This window comes from Sander vitreus, chromosome 20, assembly GCF_031162955.1.
Source record: "Sander vitreus isolate 19-12246 chromosome 20, sanVit1, whole genome shotgun sequence".
Classification (NCBI taxonomy): Eukaryota; Metazoa; Chordata; class Actinopteri; order Perciformes; family Percidae; genus Sander; species Sander vitreus.
In genome coordinates, this window is record NC_135874.1 from 29,565,309 (window position 1) to 29,584,677 (window position 19,369).

Here is a 19,369-nt window from a genome sequence, read left to right on the forward strand (position 1 = left end):
ATTTACAGTTTCACAGTTTATTAAAGAGGTTTTATTTCCTCTGAACAGGTAATAGAGAAACATTTATTATAGAGCTTCATCATCATTTATATTACATCGAGTATTATAATACAGAAAGCAGAGTATATATGTCAATGTTTATTTTAGTTTAATCTTTAACATTAATTGTCCGGCATCGTTCCCGATCGGCCTGGGTCGGTGTGTCTTTGGCCGGTTTGTATTGTGCTGGCTGCTTGGATTTCGGTATTCCTGCTTTAAAGTCTAATTTCTAAAATAAACTTTATATTTCTGAGGTGTTAACTAGTAGGTTTAGAGCTGAGAGCAACATGTTATATAATAATTCCTGCCTTCTTATTTAAATGGTGTTTTAAAAACGTTCTGGATGTGAGATGAGGAGGTGTTACTCTGCTCCCTGCGCTCCGTCCTCATCAGTCAGCCCTCCTTCAGCTTCAGGAACACCCAGGATACTCACTGTTGTTGAATGTTACTAAGTACGTGTATACCAGTACTGTTTTTAAGTCCAAACGTGAAGTTCTTGTACTTTACTTGAGCCTTTTCTTTTCATGCCAATTTCTATTTCTACCCTGCTACATTTCAGAGAGAAATATTGTACTTTTTACTCTGCTCTCTCCGCTCCGTCCTCATCAGTCAGCTCTCCTTCAGCTTCAGAAACAAGATGCTTATAAGAAAGCAGCTCAATGTTCCTCGGTCTGTCCGGCTTCTGCCCCCTGCTGGCCTGGAGAGACATGACAACACACAGATGTGACTTCCTGCATCACTCCTCTCTTCAGTTCAACAAACACAGACTTAGGCTATGTTTAGACGGAAACGATCTGAAGAGAAAACGCAAAAGTGGCGTTGCGTTATCACTATTTATTCCGCATTTAGACGAGAGTTTTGGGTGTCAAATCTGCGTGCATATGGTGATGCAAAAGTTTGTGAAATTTTATGTAGTATGCACACCAGGCGGCTAGGTGGCAGTGTGAAGCACAAGGAGGTGGCAATACAGGGCGTGGACTGGGAGTCCTGCCAGTCAAAATATATAGACATATGGACCGAATTTCTTCAGCAGTATCCTGTACCAGGAGGGACCTCATATCCACATGAGAAAGACCCTATCTGTAAAAGTCAGATATCACTAAAGCTGAAAGCCATCCGGACCAAGTATAGGCAGGCTGAGTGGCCATGAGCGAGTAATCACTCTTTATTTTGATTTATGTAACGACATTTTTTGTGTTTTTAAGCCCCAAAAATGCCATCGCCGTCTAAACAAAAGGCACATCCGATAAAATATTTTTATGTTTTCACCCATGACTGTTCTCGTGTAAACAGGGCCTTAGGCTGCTTCATTTCAGTTAGTGGTCTAAACAGCAGGTGTGTGTCCGTACCTTACAGTAGAAGGAAAGGGCAGTGATCACCAACAGCAGAGTCAGAGAAAAGACACCCACTCCGATAATAAAAGGCCTTCGAGTAGATGAAGGTGATGATGGAACTGATGGATCTGATGGATCTGATGATGGATCTGATGGATTTGATGATGGATCTGATGGATCTGATGATGGATCTGATGGATCTGATGATGGATCTATGGAACACATGGACAGTCATCACATCACACAACATCAAGAGTCCAACATCTCCCGTTAAACACAAACTGACCTGAATCACTTCAACATGAACACATCTCTTTTGTGGGGTTTATCTTCATCTGAACCGAGGCTCTGAGGACAGAGACTATAACAGATTATAAAGTCCTCTGAGAATAATCTGTAGAAATAAAACTGATTTGACTTTGGGGTGTTGGTCCTCCTGCACTTTGGGGGTGGACCATGTTTCCCTCTCAGAGAACCAGAGTTATTCTGGTAACCAAACATGCTCTGACCTTCAGTTTGTTTGCTGTTGCCATTCATATACCTTGTATACGTTTGGTTACTATATGACATGTGCAACATGATGACAGTCATCACAGCATCAGAAACATGTGCTTAGCTGATCATTTTCACTCAGTTTGGACCAATCATCTTCTCCAAACCTGTAAACAGTCCGCTTACCTGAGACGGTGAGAGAGAGCAGACGGCTCTCAGAGGAGAAGTTATGAGAGAAAACATAGAGATGATAAACACAGCTGTATGTTCCTTGGTGGGCAGGCTCTGCAGCAGGAAACAGGAAGTGGGCAGAGTGATTGACAGCTGGCTGGGTGTAGTTGTGTGCTGAGTTGGAGGAGGTGAATGTGAGCTGGAAGAAGCCTCCTGGGTACTGTGGCTGGATGGAGCAGCTGATAGTGAAGGTGGAGTCCCTGAACACCTGGAACCCCTGCTGCTGGGCCTCGGAGACCCCGTCCATGGAGGAGGACACAGAGATGTTGGGCTGAAGCAGCAGGTCTGTAAACACAGACACACACAGACGTTGTGAACTTGTCAGGCCTAGCAACGTGTTTGCTGGCATTGCCTAAAGTATCTGTTAATGATATAGGGAGGGTCGTCCGGCCATCCAGTACGACACCACGCAGCAAATTAAATAAAGGCTTCACATTTTATGTTTCTTCATTTCTTTGCAGCTTTGAAGGTAATTTGCTAACGCTAGCTAGCCTGAGCTAGAAGCCTTGCTTTGGTGTTTTAAGTCATGACTCCGTCCTGCTTCAGGTTAATCATGCTTTAAATGAAGTTTAAGCATGTGTATACCTCTCACTTCATGTGTTTGTACTTTTATGAAAGTATCAGGTAAAAACAGGGCTACAAATGAGATGTCTGTGAGAGACCAGCTAACTCCTAGCTAACTATTATGTAGCTCAATGCTCGACATTTCACCCCAAATTCGGTCACTTTACTGCTGGGACATGTCTGGTTGGGTAGTATTTGGTTTAGAAGCCTTTATTGGTGATTGTTTTACGGTACAAAGTCCTGCTACATACATATATAGCTAGCTATTTATACTCCGCTATGTCACGTTAGCATGCAGCTACATAATAGTTAGCTATGAGTATGCTAACGTTAGATTGTAGTGGAGCGAAGCAGCACTTTCTAACGTCAAAAAATCTCAGATAAAGGCTTCTGAACCAAACACTACACAATCAGACATTCAGCAGGAATGTGACCCGGATTGGGGAGAATTTAACAACATTGCCAGCTAAGATGACATGTTTACTGCCGTTAGCATGTAGCTACTATAGTGTTTACTGCCGTTAGCATGTAGCTGCTATAGTGTTTACTGCCGTTAGCATGTAGCTGCTATAGTGTTTACTGCCGTTAGCATGTAGCTGCTATAGTGTTGACTGCCGTTAGCATGTAGCTGCTATAGTGTTGACTGCCGTTAGCATGTAGCTACTATAGTGGTATGCAGCAGTGGTGTCATCCCGTCTTCAAAGGACACTTATGTACGTTTACACTTCATCATTAATAATAGACAGTCTATGGTTATTAGTCAAGACGAAATATTAAACACAAACAACACAACAACAACGTCGCTACACAGTTCTGGATCAGTGACAAGTCTCGATTGTTTGTAGCTATGACTATTGTATAATAAAGATTTAATAAAAAAAGTTGTGATGTTTGATCGTAAAGTGTTTCAACGCATGCGTGGTACAAATCACACAGGGACATCGTTAGTTTCCTACTACGTAATTATGCGCATGCGCAGAACAGATCTTACAGGCGGTACGGATCGGGTACTGACATATGGGCCAAATTGGGCGGGCAAAGCAGAGAAAAGGGGAGGTAACTTTCCTCCTTGTGACGTCATAAAGGGAAGATTCCAGATCGGCCCATCTGAGCTTTCATTTTCTCAAAGGCAGAGCAGGATACCCAGGGCTCGGTTTACACCATTTCTAGCCACTGGGGGGCCATAGGCAGGCTGGGGGGAACTCATTTTAATGTTAAAAAACCTCAAAGTGACATTTTCATGCCATGGGACCTTTAAGGTAAACAAAGATATTGCAGGTGCTGTAAAGAAAGAATATATAGACATATGGACTGAATTTCTTCAGCAGTATCCTGTACCAGGAGGGACCTCATATCCACACGAGAAAGACGCTATCTGTAAAAGTCAGATATCACCAAAGCTGAAAGCCATCCGGACCCACTTTGGGATGTGAACCATATCTCCCTCTCAGAGAACCAGTTATTCTGGTAACCAAACATGCTCTGACCTTCAGTTTGTTTGCTGTTGCCATTCATATACCTTGTATATGTTTGGTTACTATGTGACATGTGCAACATGATGACAGTCATCACAGCATCAGAAACATGTGCTTAGCTGATCATTTTAACTCAGTTTGGACCAATCATCTTCTCCAAACCTGTAAACAGTCCGCTTACCTGAGACGGTGAGAGAGAGCAGACGGCTCTCAGAGGAGAAGTTATGAGAGAAAACATAGAGATGATAAACACAGCTGTATGTTCCTTGGTGGGCGGGCTCTGCAGCAGGAAACAGGAAGTGGGCAGAGTGATTGACAGCTGGCTGGGTGTAGTTGTGTGCTGAGTTGGAGGAGGTGAAGGTGAGCTGGAAGGAGCCTCCTGGGTACTGTGGCTGGATGGAGCAGCTGATAGTGAAGGTGGAGTCCCTGAACACCTGGAACCCCTGCTGCTGGGCCTCGGAGACCCCGTCCATGGAGGAGGACACAGAGATGTTGGGCTGAAGCAGCAGGTCTGTAAACACAGACACACACAGACGTTGTGAACTTGTCAGGCCCTAGCAACGTGTTTGCTGGCATTGCCTAAAGTATCTGTTAATGATATAGGGAGGGTCGATCCGGCCATCCAGTACGACACCACGCAGCAAATTAAATAAAGGCTTCACATTTTATGTTTCTTCATTTCTTTGCAGCTTTGAAGGTAATTTGCTAACGCTAGCTAGCCTGAGCTAGAAGCCTTGCTTTGGTGTTTTAAGTCATGACTCCGTCCTGCTTCAGGTTAATCATGCTTTAAATAAAGTTTAAGCATGTGTATACCTCTCACTTCATGTGTTTGTACTTTTATGAAAGTATCAGGTAAAAACAGGGCTACAAATGAGATGTCTGTGAGAGACCAGCTAACTCCTAGCTAACTATTATGTAGCTCAATGCTCGACATTTCACCCCAAATTCCGGTCACTTTACTGCTGGGACATGTCTGGTTGGGTAGTATTTGGTTTAGAAGCCTTTATTGGTGATTGTTTTACGGTACAAAGTCCTGCTACATACATATATAGCTAGCTATTTATACTCCGCTATGTCACGTTAGCATGCAGCTACATAATAGTTAGCTATGAGTATGCTAACGTTAGATTGTAGTGGAACGAAGCAGCACTTTCTAACGTCAAAAATCTCAGATAAAGGCTTCTGAACCAAACACTACACAATCGGACATTCAGCAGGAATGTGACCCGGAATTGGGGAGAATTTAACAACATTGCCAGCTAAGATGACATGTTTACTGCCGTTAGCATGTAGCTGCTATAGTGTTTACTGCCGTTAGCATGTAGCTGCTATAGTGTTTACTGCCGTTAGCATGTAGCCGCTATAGTGTTTACTGCCGTTAGCATGTAGCTGCTATAGTGTTTACTGCCGTTAGCATGTAGCTGCTATAGTGTTTACTGCCGTTAGCATGTAGCTGCTATAGTGTTTACTGCCGTTAGCATGTAGCTGCTATAGTGTTGACTGCCATTAGCATGTAGCTACTATAGTGTTGACTGCCGTTAGCATGTAGCTGCTATAGTGTTGACTGCCGTTAGCATGTAGCTGCTATAGTGTTTACCGTCGTTAGCATGTAGCTACTATAGTGTTTACTGCCGTTAGCATGTAGCTGCTATAGTGTTTACTGCCGTTAGCATGTAGCTGCTATAGTGTTGACTGCCGTTAGCATGTAGCTACTATAGTGGTATGCAGCAGTGGTGTCATCCCGTCTTCAAAAGGACACTTATGTACGTTTACACTTCATCATTAATAATAGACAGTCTATGGTTATTAGTCAAGACGAAATATTAAACACAAACAACACAACAACAACGTCGCTACACAGTTCTGGATCAGTGACAAGTCTCGATTGTTTGTAGCTATGACTATTGTATAATAAAGATTTAATAAAAAAAGTTGTGATGTTTGATCGTAAAGTGTTTCAACGCATGCGTGGTACAAATCACACAGGGACATCGTTAGTTTCCTACTACGTAATTATGCGCATGCGCAGAACAGATCTTACAGGCGGTACGGATCGGGTACTGACATATGGGCCAAATTGGGCGGGCAAAGCAGAGAAAGGGGAGGTAACTTTCCTCCTTGTGACGTCATAAAGGGAAGATTCCAGATCGGCCCATCTGAGCTTTCATTTTCTCAAAGGCAGAGCAGGATACCCAGGGCTCGGTTTACACCATTTCTAGCCACTGGGGGGCCATAGGCAGGCTGGGGGAACTCATTTTAATGTTAAAAAACCTCAAAGTGACATTTTCATGCCATGGGACCTTTAAGGTAAACAAAGATATTGCAGGTGCTGTAAAGAAAGAATATATAGACATATGGACTGAATTTCTTCAGCAGTATCCTGTACCAGGAGGGACCTCATATCCACACGAGAAAGACGCTATCTGTAAAAGTCAGATATCACCAAAGCTGAAAGCCATCCGGACCCACTTTGGGATGTGAACCATATCTCCCTCTCAGAGAACCAGTTATTCTGGTAACCAAACATGCTCTGACCTTCAGTTTGTTTGCTGTTGCCATTCATATACCTTGTATATGTTTGGTTACTATGTGACATGTGCAACATGATGACAGTCATCACAGCATCAGAAACATGTGCTTAGCTGATCATTTTAACTCAGTTTGGACCAATCATCTTCTCCAAACCTGTAAACAGTCCGCTTACCTGAGACGGTGAGAGAGAGCAGACGGCTCTCAGAGGAGAAGTTATGAGAGAAAACATAGAGATGATAAACACAGCTGTATGTTCCTTGGTGGGCGGGCTCTGCAGCAGGAAACAGGAAGTGGGCAGAGTGATTGACAGCTGGCTGGGTGTAGTTGTGTGCTGAGTTGGAGGAGGTGAAGGTGAGCTGGAAGGAGCCTCCTGGGTACTGTGGCTGGATGGAGCAGCTGATAGTGAAGGTGGAGTCCCTGAACACCTGGAACCCCTGCTGCTGGGCCTCGGAGACCCCCGTCCATGGAGGAGGACACAGAGATGTTGGGCTGAAGCAGCAGGTCTGTAAACACAGACACACACAGACGTTGTGAACTTGTCAGGCCCTAGCAACGTGTTTGCTGGCATTGCCTAAAGTATCTGTTAATGATATAGGGAGGGTCGTCCCGGCCATCCAGTACTGACACCACGCAGCAAATTAAATAAAGGCTTCACATTTTATGTTTCTTCATTTCTTTGCAGCTTTGAAGGTAATTTGCTAACGCTAGCTAGCCTGAGCTAGAAGCCTTGCTTTGGTGTTTTAAGTCATGACTCCGTCCTGCTTCAGGTTAATCATGCTTTAAATGAAGTTTAAGCATGTGTATACCTCTCACTTCATGTGTTTGTACTTTTATGAAAGTATCAGGTAAAAAACAGGGCTACAAATGAGATGTCTGTGAGAGACCAGCTAACTCCTAGCTAACTATTATGTAGCTCAATGCTCGACATTTCACCCCAAATTCCGGTCACTTTACTGCTGGGACATGTCTGGTTGGGTAGTATTTGGTTTAGAAGCCTTTATTGGTGATTGTTTTACGGTACAAAGTCCTGCTACATACATATATAGCTAGCTATTTATACTCCGCTATGTCGCGTTAGCATGCAGCTACATAATAGTTAGCTATGAGTATGCTAACGTTAGATTGTAGTGGAACGAAGCAGCACTTTCTAACGTCAAAAATCTCAGATAAAGGCTTCTGAACCAAACACTACACAATCGGACATTCAGCAGGAATGTGACCCGGATTGGGGAGAATTTAACAACATTGCCAGCTAAGATGACATGTTTACTGCCGTTAGCATGTAGCTACTATAGTGTTTACTGCCGTTAGCATGTAGCTACTGTAGTGTTTACTGCCGTTAGCATGTAGCTACTATAGTGTTTACTGCCGTTAGCATGTAGCTGCTATAGTGTTTACTGCCGTTAGCATGTAGCTGCTATAGTGTTGACTGCCGTTAGCATGTAGCTACTATAGTGGTATGCAGCAGTGGTGTCATCCCGTCTTCAAAAGGACACTTATGTACGTTTACACTTCATCGCATTAATAATAGACAGTCTATGGTTATTAGTCAAGACGAAATATTAAACACAAACAACACAACAACAACGTCGCTACACAGTTCTGGATCAGTGACAAGTCTCGATTGTTTGTAGCTATGACTATTGTATAATAAAGATTTAATAAAAAAGTTGTGATGTTTGATCGTAAAGTGTTTCAACGCATGCGTGGTACAAATCACACAGGGACATCGTTAGTTTCCTACTACGTAATTATGCGCATGCGCAGAACAGATCTTACAGGCGGTACGGATCGGGTACTGACATATGGGCCAAATTGGGCGGGCAAAGCAGAGAAAGGGGAGGTAACTTTCCTCCTTGTGACGTCATAAAGGGAAGATTCCAGATCGGCCCATCTGAGCTTTCATTTTCTCAAAGGCAGAGCAGGATACCCAGGGCTCGGTTTACACCATTTCTAGCCACTGGGGGGGGCCATAGGCAGGCTGGGGGGAACTCATTTTAATGTTAAAAAACCTCAAAGTGACATTTTCATGCCATGGGACCTTTAAGGTAAACAAAGATATTGCAGGTGCTGTAAAGAAAGAATATATAGACATATGGACTGAATTTCTTCAGCAGTATCCTGTACCAGGAGGGACCTCATATCCACACGAGAAAGACGCTATCTGTAAAAGTCAGATATCACCAAAGCTGAAAGCCATCCGGACCCACTTTGGGATGTGAACCATATCTCCCTCTCAGAGAACCAGTTATTCTGGTAACCAAACATGCTCTGACCTTCAGTTTGTTTGCTGTTGCCATTCATATACCTTGTATATGTTTGGTTACTATATGACATGTGCAACATGATGACAGTCATCACAGCATCAGAAACATGTGCTTAGCTGATCATTTTCACTCAGTTTGGACCAATCATCTTCTCCAAACCTGTAAACAGTCCGCTTACCTGAGACGGTGAGAGAGAGCAGACGGCTCTCAGAGGAGAAGTTATGAGAGAAAACATAGAGACGATAAACACAGCTGTATGTTCCTTGGTGGGCGGGCTCTGCAGCAGGAAACAGGAAGTGGGCAGAGTGATTGACAGCTGGCTGGGTGGAGTTGTGTGCTGAGTTGGAGGAGGTGAAGGTGAGCTGGAAGGAGCCTCCTGGGTACTGTGGCTGGATGGAGCAGCTGATAGTGAAGGTGGAGTCCCTGAACACCTGGAACCCCTGCTGCTGGGCCTCGGAGACCCCGTCCATGGAGGAGGACACAGAGATGTTGGGCTGAAGCAGCAGGTCTGTAAACACAGACACACACAGACGTTGTGAACTTGTCAGACCTAGCAACGTTACGATTAAAAGTAACATTTACATTTAATACACTCTAACAGTTGTTTTCCATTTTTAACACTTTCAATGTGTTTTCAAACAATAACATGACATCATCATCTGCATATTTCTCTAATCTGTTCCTTCTGCTCAGGTACTCAACAATCTTTACTCTCCACACAGACAAGTTCAAACATGTTCACTCTTATTTTTCAGAAAAGATCCGTGACCCACAATATAAATCTGTTTAGAAAATGATCCCCAACAATTTAACAGGGTTAGGGGCTGGACAGGAGCTACTGTTTAGAAATTAGTGCACAATCGGCCAGGCCGACTCCTGCCCCCCGTTCCATGTTCCTTGGCCTCTGTTGCCCCCAGTTCCTGTTCCTCTGTTGCCCCCAGTTCATGAGTCTATGTTGCCCTGTTGTTAAGGAAAAACTCAGAAGCAGCACAACTCACTTCACATACGTGAAGAACGTTTGGGAGACCTCGATGACTTACATAGAAGCATTAATGAACACTCAGTTAAGCAGGCAGTACAGTTTAACCACGATGAGTTATTGTGCCGTGCTGTCCCAACTCTCTGAAGTTCTTGTCTTCATGAAGGTGTATTTAAACTCATGCTGGAGGCGTTAAGTTTAGCTGAAACTTTAAGATAAACAAAGATATTGCAGGTGCTGTAAACACAGATACTAAAGCCTAGTTCAGCCTATCTCTCTCTCTGGGAAGTATGCTAAGGTGTGGCTGGCCCACTGACCTCAAGAAGGAGACAGTCCTGAGACTAAACAGTCCCTTATCATGTAGCTGCCTACGTAGACTTCTTGAATTTGTAGAGAAAAAGAGGTTTGGTTGTTAGAGACTGGCTGAATCTTCTCGTCCCCTGACCTGTGACCTATGAATGACCTGATGTTGTCTAAGCTTTCTCTCAGTCTCAGCACACCACAACATGGTGTTTCCGGAAATTGCACCACAGCCCTCAGTTCCTGAGCCTCTATTGGTCCCATTTCCAGAGCTTCTATTGCCCCAAGTTCCAGCCCCTGTGCTGAAGACACTGAGAAGGCCAGGGCATCCAGCCTTCAGTCAACTAGCCTGATGGCTAGTACTCCAGTTAAAAGCCAACATGAACTCCGGACAGTCTGAACTACAGTTAACCAGCAAGCATGCGCGGCACTCAGCAGTGCTTTGTGGGGATCTGCCTGGCCATCTTCCCTGGGAACCGTGGAGGCTGTGAAAGGGGAAGTGGTCGACATGGCTACCGACGCCTCATCCTGGTGGCTCCACTGCCCTGCTCCATTGAGTCTTCACTGCCCTGCAAATTGTCCACATCGCCACACACTTCCCAGTTCAATCAGTGGCCCCGCTGTCACCAGCACCTTGTTCTCAGTCAGAGGTCCGGCCGACACAAGTTACTGTTGAGCTGCAACAATCCTAAGTTTCAGAGCCCTAGCAGTCTTTAGTTTCTTTACCCCTGGTTACACCGGCAGGTATTCCACACAGACAAGTTCAAACGTGTTTACTCTTTCTTATTTCTCTGAGTAGATCTGTAACCCATATTAGAAACCTGTTTAGAAAATTATCTCTAAACTCTAAAAGGGATAGGGGCTGGACTCTCGACTTTGAAGGAGTTTCCCAGGGTGAAGTGGGAGTGGAGATACTAACAAGCCCCCGGCTGAGCTGAGCTGCTCAAAGTTGGGGCCAGTTGGTCATTGGTGCCTGTTATGGTAGCAACCAAGATACCAAGATGGCGCCGCAGAATGGTGACACGGTGTGTTGGTTTGCTCTGTTTTGTTTTGTTTCTTGCGATGGTACCCGGAGCTCATTCACCAGTGAAGAGCTCGTGAACTTCAGGGGGACAACACCATCGGACTTATTTCCCACTTTTCTTCTCCCTTCACTGGAAATTTTGGACATTCTGGTCAAAGGTGGGCTCACCTTTGCTCACGCAGCGAAACGTCGGAGGAGAGGGAAACGGGCCGGAGCGCTGGTGCGTCTCCGTCAGCGAGGATTACGCACACTGTTCCCAGGAATATTCCTCTCTAACGTGCGCTCACTGCCCAACAAACTGGAGGAATTACAACTGCTGTTGGTGAGAAACAAGGACTTTTCTTCATCTGCTGTTTTGTGCTTCACGGAGACGTGGCTCTGTGGATTAATACCGGACTCTGTGCTGCAGCTGGCAGGCTTCCAGCTCTACAGAGCGGACAGAGACACGGACCTCTCCAGCAAAACTAAAGGTGGAGGAATCTGTTTCTACATCAACAGCGGCTGGTGCAACGACGTGACAGTGATCCAGCAGCATTGTTCTCCTGACCTGGAACCTTTCATCATAAACTGTAAGCCTTTTTATTCACTCCGTGAGTTCCACTCATTCATTCTGGTCGGTGTTTACATCCCGCCGCAGGACAACGTGCAGCACACACAGCGCATGCTCGCCGACCAGATACTGTGCGTGGAGCGGACCAACCCGGACTCCCTAGTTATTGTCCTTGGAGACTTTAATAAAGGGAACCTCACTCATGAACTCCCTAAATATAGACAGCATATTAAATACCAGACCAGAGAGGAGAACATTCTGGATCACTGTTATACCACAGTCAGGGATGCTTATCACGCAATCCCCCGTGCTGCACATGGTTCACCTGATCCCTGCCTACAGGCAGAAACTAAAGACCCGACTTCAGACCCGTTGCCTTGACCTCTGTGGTTATGAAGTCCTTTGAGCGCCTTGTGCTTTCACACCTCAAAGACATCACCGACCCCCTCCTGGACCCCCTCCTGGACCCCCTGCAGTTTGCCTACAGAGCCAATAGGTCTGTAGACGATGCAGTCAACCTGGCCCTCCACTACATCCTCCGGCACCTGGACTCCGCAGGAACCTACGCCAGGATCCTGTTTGTGGACTTCAGCTCTGCCTTTAACAGCATCATCCCGGCTCTGCTCCAGGAGAAACACTCCCAGCTAGGCGTGCCTGACTCCACCTGCAGGTGGATCACTGACTTCCTGTCTGACAGGAAGCAGCATGTGAAGCTGGGGAAACACGTCTCCGACTCACAGACCATCAGCACCGGATCCCCTCAGGGCTGTGTTCTTTGCCCCCTGCTGGTGCTCCTAAGCTACCCGGATCCATGGTTGCTTATACACCTGGTGAGTCCCCTCTTCCCCGCAGGATTAACTCGTTATTCATGGACACAAACAAAGAAATTGCTGACCTCAGGGAAGATGTTCGTCGTCTTTCCGAAGATCTGAAAACCAAGGATGATCTGCTGTCTGCCAGCCTGGATGTGGCTCACAACCAGTCGCAGCGAATTTCGACCCTCTCGGCGGCCCTCCACGACACGGAGCCGTGGGACCCTAACACCAGCCAGCGCCCAGCGTCTTGCTCGACACCGAACATCAGAGCTTCCTGGACTGATGTGGTTTGCGGCCGAGGGAGAGCCTCAGGTGGGGCTCCATCGCCTCCTGCATCGCCTACCACCATCAGGCTCTCTAACCGCTACGAGGTCTTGTCGGAGCGGGATGTCAACACGGCTAACTGTCCTGGCTCACGCATGGGGACCGGGGTTGCTGGAGCTTCTAATCCGTCGACGGCTAATGGAGTGGCTACGGCGGCCTGTCACGGACCGACCCCACCGGTGGCAGATGCTGTGGTTCCCCGTGGTCGTGGATTGACCCTCCTGGAGGTAGCTGCTGTGATTCCCCACGGCTCGACGTCTCCTCCTCGGGTGTCTGGTGGTGCATTCATCTTGATGCATTCAGCAGCTGATTTACTGAGGCAGCAGCTCATCAGACTCCGTCATGGCTGCTGGAGAGTCTGCTGCCATTCTAGCTGCTGCATGTGTGTGTCAACCTGGGTACATTACTGTCATAGATGATGTCATAGATGATGTCACTGATGGGCTTACCTGAGCAGGTAAGATCCAGGATGTAGGACAGAGTAACGTGATACTGCACACTCCCTCAGAGCAGATCCAGACTGAACACAGTCAGACCTGATCCACCACACAGATCTGCCTGAGGACTCTTCTCTCTCTTCTACAGAAACAGCAGAGCCACAGTCCAACGCTCTGCAGGCAGCAGCTGCTGTCGTCAGGGTCCAGTCAGAGTCATGGTAACTCACTGGCCTCCATTCTCCCTGATGTTTCACCTCCAGTGTTCCTGCACAGCGACTGGCTCCTCCCACCAACCTGACAGCATCAGGCTCTGAACAGAAACCAGAGAGTCATCAGCAAAAGAACAAAGTGAGTTTCATTAGAACAGAAATGAACCAAATCAGAGCTGCAGCTCCTCTTCTACCTGAGCAGGTGAGTCCAACAGCTTTTCCAGGTGAGCAGGTGTTTCTATCTGAGCCTGAGCTTCTACAGTCCAGGAGAGCAGACTCATGGCCTCCACACTGGAACTCTTTGGTCCTCATTGGAGGCTCCACTTCTCCATAGAGCGCCCCCTGGAGGACTGAAGGAGGCCCACAGCCAAGCTCCCTACAGACCACCTCTGCATCCTGCTGGTCAAAGTCATCTTCACACACTGAGGACCAGCGCTGGATAGACTGGTTGGTCTTCACCTCCAGTCTGCCTGAGCACAGACTGGTCCCATTCACCAGCCTGACAGAGTCTGGAGAGATGATAGAAGATACAATAGAGAGAGAGAAAAGACACCAGACACTAAATAAAAAGATGTCAGGAAACAACAATTCAGTGATTCAAACTGGACTCAGCACAGATCCAACAGAAGTTGATTATTAACAACAGAACACATATTTATAACACTACAAACTACAGCAATGTTACCAACACATTTACATTTAATACACTTAAAGCCGGCCACACATGATCCGTGCTGAAACCGGAAGGTAGGGCACAGAGCAGAGAGGCAAAGCGCAGCATAAGTATACGTCATCATTGCTTCAGGAATTGCTTGTGCCTCAAAAGGTCAGCGGCAACAAGGTCAAAGTTCAAATACTTTGATATTTGAGAGCAGGGTCTGGCAGCACTTCCAAGTGGTGTGAGATGCCAAGGATAGCTCTTCTTCCGAGTTTCTACACCGCTCTACTAATAGGAAAACAAATGCACAGAAAGCGCAGAGTGGTTTTACCACAAATCATGTGTAGGTGGCTTAACTATTGTTTTTTTTATTTTATATTGGTGCATTCAGCAGCTGATTTATTGAGGCAGCAGCTCATCAGAGTCCGTCATGGCTGCTGGAGACAGTCTGCTGCCATTCTAGCTGCTGCATGTGTGTCAATCTGGGTACATTACTGCCATAAATTATGTCATACATGATGTCACTGATGGTCTTACCTGAGCAGATGAGATTCAGGATGGAGGAAGAGGAAGATGATGCTGTACACTCCCTCAGAACAGATCCAGACTCAACACACTCAGACCTGATCCTCCACACAGATCTGTCTGAGGACTCTTTTCTCTCTTCTACAGAAACAGCAGAGCCACAGTCCAAGTCTCTGCAGGCAGCAGCTGCTTTCTTCATGGTCCAGTCATTGTAATAATCTACTGTAATGTAACTCACTAGTCTCCATTCTCTGTTATGTTTCAGCTCCAGTGTTCCTGCACAGCGAGTGTCTCCTCCCACCAACCTGACAGGCTCTGCACAGAAACCAGAGTTTCATATCTTTATCTGAACTGAGGCTCTGAGGACAGAGACTATAACAGATTATAAAGTCCTCTGAGAATAATCTGTAGAAATAAAACTGATTTGACTTTGGGGTGTTGGTCCTCCTGCACTTTGGGGGTGGACCATATCTCCCTCTCAGAGAACCAGAGTTATTCTGGTAACCAAACATGCTCTGACCTTCAGTTTGTTTGCTATTGCCATTCATATACCTTGTATATGTTTGGTTACTATATGACATGTGCAACATGATGACAGTCATCACAGCATCAGAAACATGTGCTTAGCTGATCATTTTCACTCAGTTTGGACCAATCATCTTCTCCAAACCTGTAAACAGTCCGCTTACCTGAGACGGTGAGAGAGAGCAGACGGCTCTCAGAGGAGAAGTTATGAGAGAAAACATAGAGACGATAAACACAGCTGTATGTTCCTTGGTGGGCGGGCTCTGCAGCAGGAAACAGGAAGTGGGCAGAGTGATTGACAGCTGGCTGGGTGGAGTTGTGTGCTGAGTTGGAGGAGGTGAAGGTGAGCTGGAAGAAGCCTCCTGGGTACTGTGGCTGGATGGAGCAGCTGATGTTGAAGGTGGAGTCCCTGAACACCTGGAACTCCTGCTGCTGGGCCTCGGAGACCCCGTCCATGGAGGACACAGAGATGTTGGGCTGAAGCAGCAGGTCTGTAAACACAGACACACACAGACGTTGTGAACTTGTCAGACCTAGCAACGTTACGATTAAAAGTAACATTCACATTTAATACACTCTAACAGTTGTTTTCCATTTTTAACACTTTCAATGTGTTTTCAAACAATAACATGACATCATCATCTGCATATTTCTCTAATCTGTTCCTTCTGCTCAGGTACTCAACAATCTTTACTCTCCACACAGACAAGTTCAAACATGTTCACTCTTATTTTTCAGAAAAGATCCGTGACCCACAATATAAATCTGTTTAGAAAATATCCCCAACAATTTAACAGGGTTAGGGGCTGGACAGGAGCTACTGTTTAGAAATTAGTGCACAATCGGCCAGGCCGACTCCTGCCCCCCGTTCCATGTTCCTTGGCCTCTGTTGCCCCCCAGTTCCTGTTCCTCTGTTGCCCCCCAGTTCATGATACTATGTTGCCCTGTTGTTAAGGAAAAAACTCAGAAGCAGCACAACTCACTTCACATACGTGAAGAACGTTTGGGAGACCTCGATGACTTACATAGAAGCATTAATGAACACTCAGTTAAGCAGGCAGTACAGTTTAACCACGATGAGTTATTGTGCCGTGCTGTCCCAACTCTCTGAAGTTCTTGTCTTCATGAAGGTGTATTTAAACTCATGCTGGAGGCGTTAAGTTTAGCTGAAACTTTAAGATAAACAAAGATATTGCAGGTGCTGTAAACACAGATACTAAAGCCTAGTTCAGCCTATCTCTCTCTCTGGGAAGTATGCTAAGGTGTGGCTGGCCCACTGACCTCAAGAAGGAGACAGTCCTGAGACTAAACAGTCCCTTATCATGTAGCTGCCTACGTAGACTTCTTGAATTTGTAGAGAAAAAGAGGTTTGGTTGTTAGAGACTGGCTGAATCTTCTCGTCCCCTGACCTGTGACCTATGAATGACCTGATGTTGTCTAAGCTTTCTCTCAGTCTCATCATACCACAACATGGTGTTTCCGGAAATTGCACCACAGCCCTCAGTTCCCGGAGCCTCTATTGCTCCCAGTTCCAGCCCCTGTGCTGAAGACACTGAGAAGGCCAGGGCATCCAGCCTTCAGTCAACTAGCCTGATGGCTATTACGATTCTGAAGCGAGTCATCTGGCAGAGTTTTACCGGCAGGTTAATGTGGACCTCCGGGTACTGGCACCATTCATTTGCATGTACAGTTACAGAAAATTGGCAAACTTTTCCCTGAAGAGAGAGGCGCTGCTACCTGCTAACTAACTATTAACTGTTATTGTGTTCACTGCGGTTTCACTCGGAGCTATCCAAAACTTCCACTAAAGTTCGGGAATACCACCACCTTGACTGTGAGAAAGCGAGTAACAACGGAACAACTGGGACGCTGTTTTTTAACCCTCAACTCGGTTACGGGAGCTAAGGTAAGTGCTCCAAAGCTACCTGGTGCTCCTAAGCTACCCGGATCCATGGTTGCTTATACACCTGGTGAGTCCCCTCTTCCCCGCAGGATTAACTCGTTATTCATGGACACAAACAAAGAAATTGCTGACCTCAGGGAAGGTGTTTGTCGTCTTTTCCGAAGATCTGAAAACCAAGGATGCTCTGCTGTCTGCCAGCCTGGATGTGGCTCACAACCAGTCGCAGCGACTTTCGACCCTCTCGGCAGCCCTCCACGACACGGAGCCGTGGGACCTCAACACCAGCCAGCGCCCAGCATCTTGCTCGACACCGAACATCAGAGCTTCCTGGACTGATGTGGTTTGCGGCCGAGGGAGAGCCTCAGGTGGGGCTCCATCGCCTCCTGCATCGCCTACCACCATCAGGCTCTCTAACCGCTACGAGGTCTTGTCGGAGCGGGATGTCAACACGGCTAACTGTCCTGGCTCACGCATGGGGGACCGGGGTTGCTGGAGCTTCTAATCCGTCGACGGCTAATGGAGTGGCTACGGCGGCCTGTCACGGACCGACTCCCACCGGTGGCAGATGCTGTGGTTCCCCGTGGTCGTGGATTGACCCTCCTGGAGGTAGCTGCTCGACGCCTCTCCTCGGGTGTCTGGTGGTCCTCGGACTCCAGAACCGGCTGGCCAGCTGTCATGGGAGAGGATCGCTGCATCACGTCGAAAGCTTCTAAGAGAAGTGGTGATCAGACGCTCTAGTGGTCTCTGCTGCCCGGATGGATTGAATACCAATACGAGTAAGCAATCTTATCTTCCTTGTCCATCTGAAACTGTTACTGACAGTTTTCTTCCTGACACTGCCCATCCACAATCGCCCACTCTCGTCCACTCTTCCCCCAACCACAATAATTATTGGTGACTCCATCACCCGGGCGCATACGTTTTTTTAATGCTGTCACACACTGCTTTCCAGGAGCCAAGGTTGCAGACATCCTGGCTAAAACTGTGGACCTGATACTCTCATTCCCAACGTCCATTAAACGTATCGTGGTCCACTGTGGACACAATGACATGTCCTACCATGAAAGAGAGCGCACAAAGAAAGATTTCAACACTCTCATAGATGCTTTAAAGAGCACTAAGATGTCTGTTTTTATTTCGGGCCCACTTCCCTCTCTAGGTCACTGAAAATAACTTTTTAGCAGACTTTTCGGCCTCAACGCCTGGCTTCAGAGTACCTGCAACCTTCACAACATAGGTTTCATTGACAATTTGAATCTGTTTTGGGAACGTGGCTCCCTGTTTAGCAGGGATGGGATTCACCCCAATGCACGCGGCAGCCAGATGCTATGTGACAATATACGGCATACCCTGCAGACACACAGTTATGACTGACGGTTTGCATCCCGAAAAACACATACCCAGATACACTTCCCAGACGCACTCTCCAATAACCTCCTTCTCCTCTACAAATAACACTGCTGGTCCACAGACCAGCTACATCATTTCAGTCATTACTAATAATAGACACAAATTGGTGAGTCGGCAAAGTGGTAAAAATCACTCAACTGCAAACATAGCCAACTTGGCATCCATTCCCCGTCTAATCACAGACTGCCCCAAAAAATGAGGCAGCTAATTGCCTAACAATAGCTCTATTAAATGTCAGATCTTTAGCAGGAAAATCATTTTTAATCAATGATTTTATTATTAAACACAATCTGGATGTTATGTTTTTAACTGAAACCTGGTTGAATCAAAGTAGCAGTGCTGCTGTTCTTATCGAGTCAGCTCCCCCTGGCTTTGGTTTTATGAGTGAGAATAGAGTTGGCAAAAGAGGAGGTGGAGTTGCTATTTTGTTCAAAGACTTATTCCTATGTACGCAAATATCTGTTGGACATTTTGCTTCCTTTGAATATGTGGCTCTTCATCTTAGGTCCACCGCTAGAGCTATATTTCTAATTATTTACAGACCACCTAAGTATTGTGCTGCCTTTTTTGATGACTTTACTGAACTGCTGTCTATGATCTGTGTTGACTTTGACTGTGTAATTGTTGCTGGTGATTTCAACATCCATGTCGACAAGTCCCAGGATAAAGGGACAAAAGAGATGTGCTGTATCTTTGATAATTATGGGCTGACTCAACATGTAACAGAGCCTACGCACAATAAGGGTCACATCCTGGACTTAATTATCTTGAAAGGT

General features: G+C 46.3%; 2 protein-coding genes across 2 annotated transcripts in view; both read right to left on the reverse strand.

Annotated features, from left to right (window-relative positions):
• LOC144534842 (scavenger receptor cysteine-rich type 1 protein M130-like) overlaps window positions 1–19,369 on the reverse strand; it is a 65,545-nt gene that overhangs the window by 29,411 nt on the left and 16,765 nt on the right. Inside the window, exons 8-10 of the mRNA XM_078276906.1 lie at window positions 15,445–15,771; window positions 14,768–15,070; window positions 13,767–14,081 (exon numbers count right to left, since the gene is read on the reverse strand). Coding sequence (XP_078133032.1) covers window positions 13,767–14,081; window positions 14,768–15,070; window positions 15,445–15,771 — 945 coding nt within the window. The remainder of the gene's footprint in view (window positions 1–13,766; window positions 14,082–14,767; window positions 15,071–15,444; window positions 15,772–19,369) is intronic.
• On the reverse strand, window positions 648–9,880 carry LOC144535541 (uncharacterized). Its single transcript, XM_078278075.1, has 8 exons — window positions 9,793–9,880; window positions 9,113–9,442; window positions 7,046–7,170; window positions 6,840–6,938; window positions 4,317–4,646; window positions 2,052–2,381; window positions 1,389–1,585; window positions 648–736 (listed from the first exon to the last, which is right to left on the reverse strand). The coding sequence occupies exons 1-7, from the start codon at window positions 9,878–9,880 to the stop codon at window positions 1,430–1,432; spliced, it is 1,458 nt and encodes a 485-aa protein (XP_078134201.1). The 3' UTR covers window positions 648–736; window positions 1,389–1,429.

What these genes read in the sequence shown, in the direction of transcription:
- LOC144535541 (XM_078278075.1), bottom strand. Translation starts at nt 9,880, where the DNA reads ATGAACTGGGGGCAACAGAGGAACAGGAACTGGGGGCAACAGAGGCCA. An exon ending in AGCTGCTCCATCCAGCCACA is followed by an intron (nt 6,939 to 7,045) that starts GTACCCAGGAGG and finishes TTCCTGCTGCAG; the next exon opens with AGCCCGCCCACCAAGGAACA. An exon ending in GCTCTCTCTCACCGTCTCAG is followed by an intron (nt 1,586 to 2,051) that starts GTAAGCGGACTG and finishes TGTGTTCCATAG; the next exon opens with ATCCATCATCAGATCCATCA.